The sequence below is a fragment of the Danio rerio genome, chromosome 1 (genome assembly GCF_049306965.1).
Source record: "Danio rerio strain Tuebingen ecotype United States chromosome 1, GRCz12tu, whole genome shotgun sequence".
NCBI lineage: Eukaryota > Metazoa > Chordata > Actinopteri > Cypriniformes > Danionidae > Danio > Danio rerio.
The window spans coordinates 2,365,293-2,367,500 of NC_133176.1; the positions used below are offsets into that span (position 1 = coordinate 2,365,293).

Sequence of the window (2,208 nt, forward strand, 5' to 3'; positions counted from 1 at the left end):
CACTATGACTAAATCACACAATAATTACTATAGTGATTTTGTCATGTGGGGGTTCTCGTCTGAATAATTGACTCCACACTGTTGAATTATTAGAAAATAATACAAACTAGAAGTGGTGATATGCTGTTATACCTCAAGCGTGCATTATTTTCCAATAATTCAACAGTCTGGAGTGTATCTGTGAAATAAATCATTCAGCACATTGATATGAAGCTGTAATGCGCTCGAAATCTGCCGGAACTACTTTAACTCTGTGTTAATTAATGATAACTACAATGTTCCTCAGCCAATCAGAATCCAGCATTCAACAGTCCGGCAGTATAAAATGTAAATAATGAACACTCTGCAATAACAGATATAAATACAAAACATTTTTATTTACAAACATCAGAGGAGATAAATAAAAACTTTGCATAAAAAAAACAAGACTTTTGCAGCAATCCAGCAGACGCCGCTCAGCAGCTGAACACCTCGACTCCTGCAACACACACACACACACACACACACACACACACACACACACACACACACACACACACACACACACACACACACACACACACACACACACACACACACACACACACACACACACACACACACACACAGTCAGAGATTGGCTTCATTTCAGTCTTCAGTATCACACACACACAGAGGCTGGTTCACAGACCCGTCAGTCGTCCTTCTTGTTGTCGATGATGTCCTGTGTGTGTTGTGCGAGTCTCCTCTTCATCTCCATCTGCTGTTTGAGAGCCGCTTCTGCTCTCTTGCTCTGGTAGATCTTCACTCCAGCAAACGCCAAACACAGCAGGAGAGTCTTCAGGGCCAGGATATACAGCAGCACCGGCACGTTCTCCAGAGCCTGACACACACACACACACACACACACACACACACACACACACACACACGAGGATGCAAAAATACACCCAGTTACAGACAGCATCATGATCACACATGAATACACACACTATCATGAGGATACAAGAACACACACACACACACACACACACACACACACACACACACACACACACACACATTATTATGAGGATACAAAAATACACACATTATCATGAGAACACAAGAACACACACATCCACTATCAAGAGGATACAAAAATACACACATTATAACACAACACACACACACAGATACAAGACCACACATACACACACTATCATGAGGAAACAAGAACACACACAGTTACACACATTATCATTAGGATACAAAAATACACACATTATCATGAGAACACGAGAACACACACATCCACTATCAAGAGGATACAAAAATACACACATTATAAAACACACACACACACACACACAGATACAAGTCCACACATCCACACATTATCATGAGAACACGAGAACACACACAGTTACACACATTATCATTAGGATACAAAAATACACACATTATCATGAGAACACGAAAACACACACATCCACTATCATTAGGATACAAAAATACACTGCCCCCCCCCTTCACACACACACACACACACACACACACACACACACACACACACACACACACACACAAGAGGATACAAAAATACACTACCCCCCCACACACACACACTACCATAACAGAGGAACACACACACACACACTCAAGAGGATACAAAAATACACGGTCACACACACACACACACACACACACACACAAACAGATACAAGACCACACATACACACACACTATCATGAGGAAACAAGAACACACACAGTTACACACATTATCATTAGGATACAAAAATACACTGCCCCCCCCCCCCACACACACACACACACACACAAGAGGATACAAAAATACACTACCCCCCACACACACTACCATAACAGAGGAACACACACATACACTCAAGAGGATACAAAAATACAGTCACACACACACACACACACACACATACACACACACACACACACACACACACACACTACCGTGATAACACAAAAGCACACACACATTATCATGAGGATCCAAAATACATCCACACACACATTATCATAACACACAAATACACACACACACACAATCATGATAGTACAAGGACAAACATTTAATAATATATATCCCGAACACCATTAAACAACTGATTACTTCAGAAATGTGCTCAAAATAAAATGAAAACTGATTTAATTTAATTTTTAATTTAATTAAATTTTTAATTGAGTTAATTAGTACACAGCAAATTATTCAAAC

The 2,208-nt window shown here is 40.1% G+C and overlaps 1 protein-coding gene across 1 annotated transcript in view; it reads right to left on the reverse strand.

Annotated features, from left to right (window-relative positions):
* Nucleotides 1–358: 358 nt before the first annotated feature.
* The window catches only part of wu:fk30a06, a 3,358-nt gene continuing 1,508 nt past the window's right edge, over nucleotides 359–2,208 (reverse strand). Inside the window, exons 2-3 of the mRNA XM_073949312.1 lie at nucleotides 671–862; nucleotides 359–478 (exon numbers count right to left, since the gene is read on the reverse strand). Coding sequence (XP_073805413.1) covers nucleotides 674–862 — 189 coding nt within the window. The 3' untranslated portion in view covers nucleotides 359–478; nucleotides 671–673. The remainder of the gene's footprint in view (nucleotides 479–670; nucleotides 863–2,208) is intronic.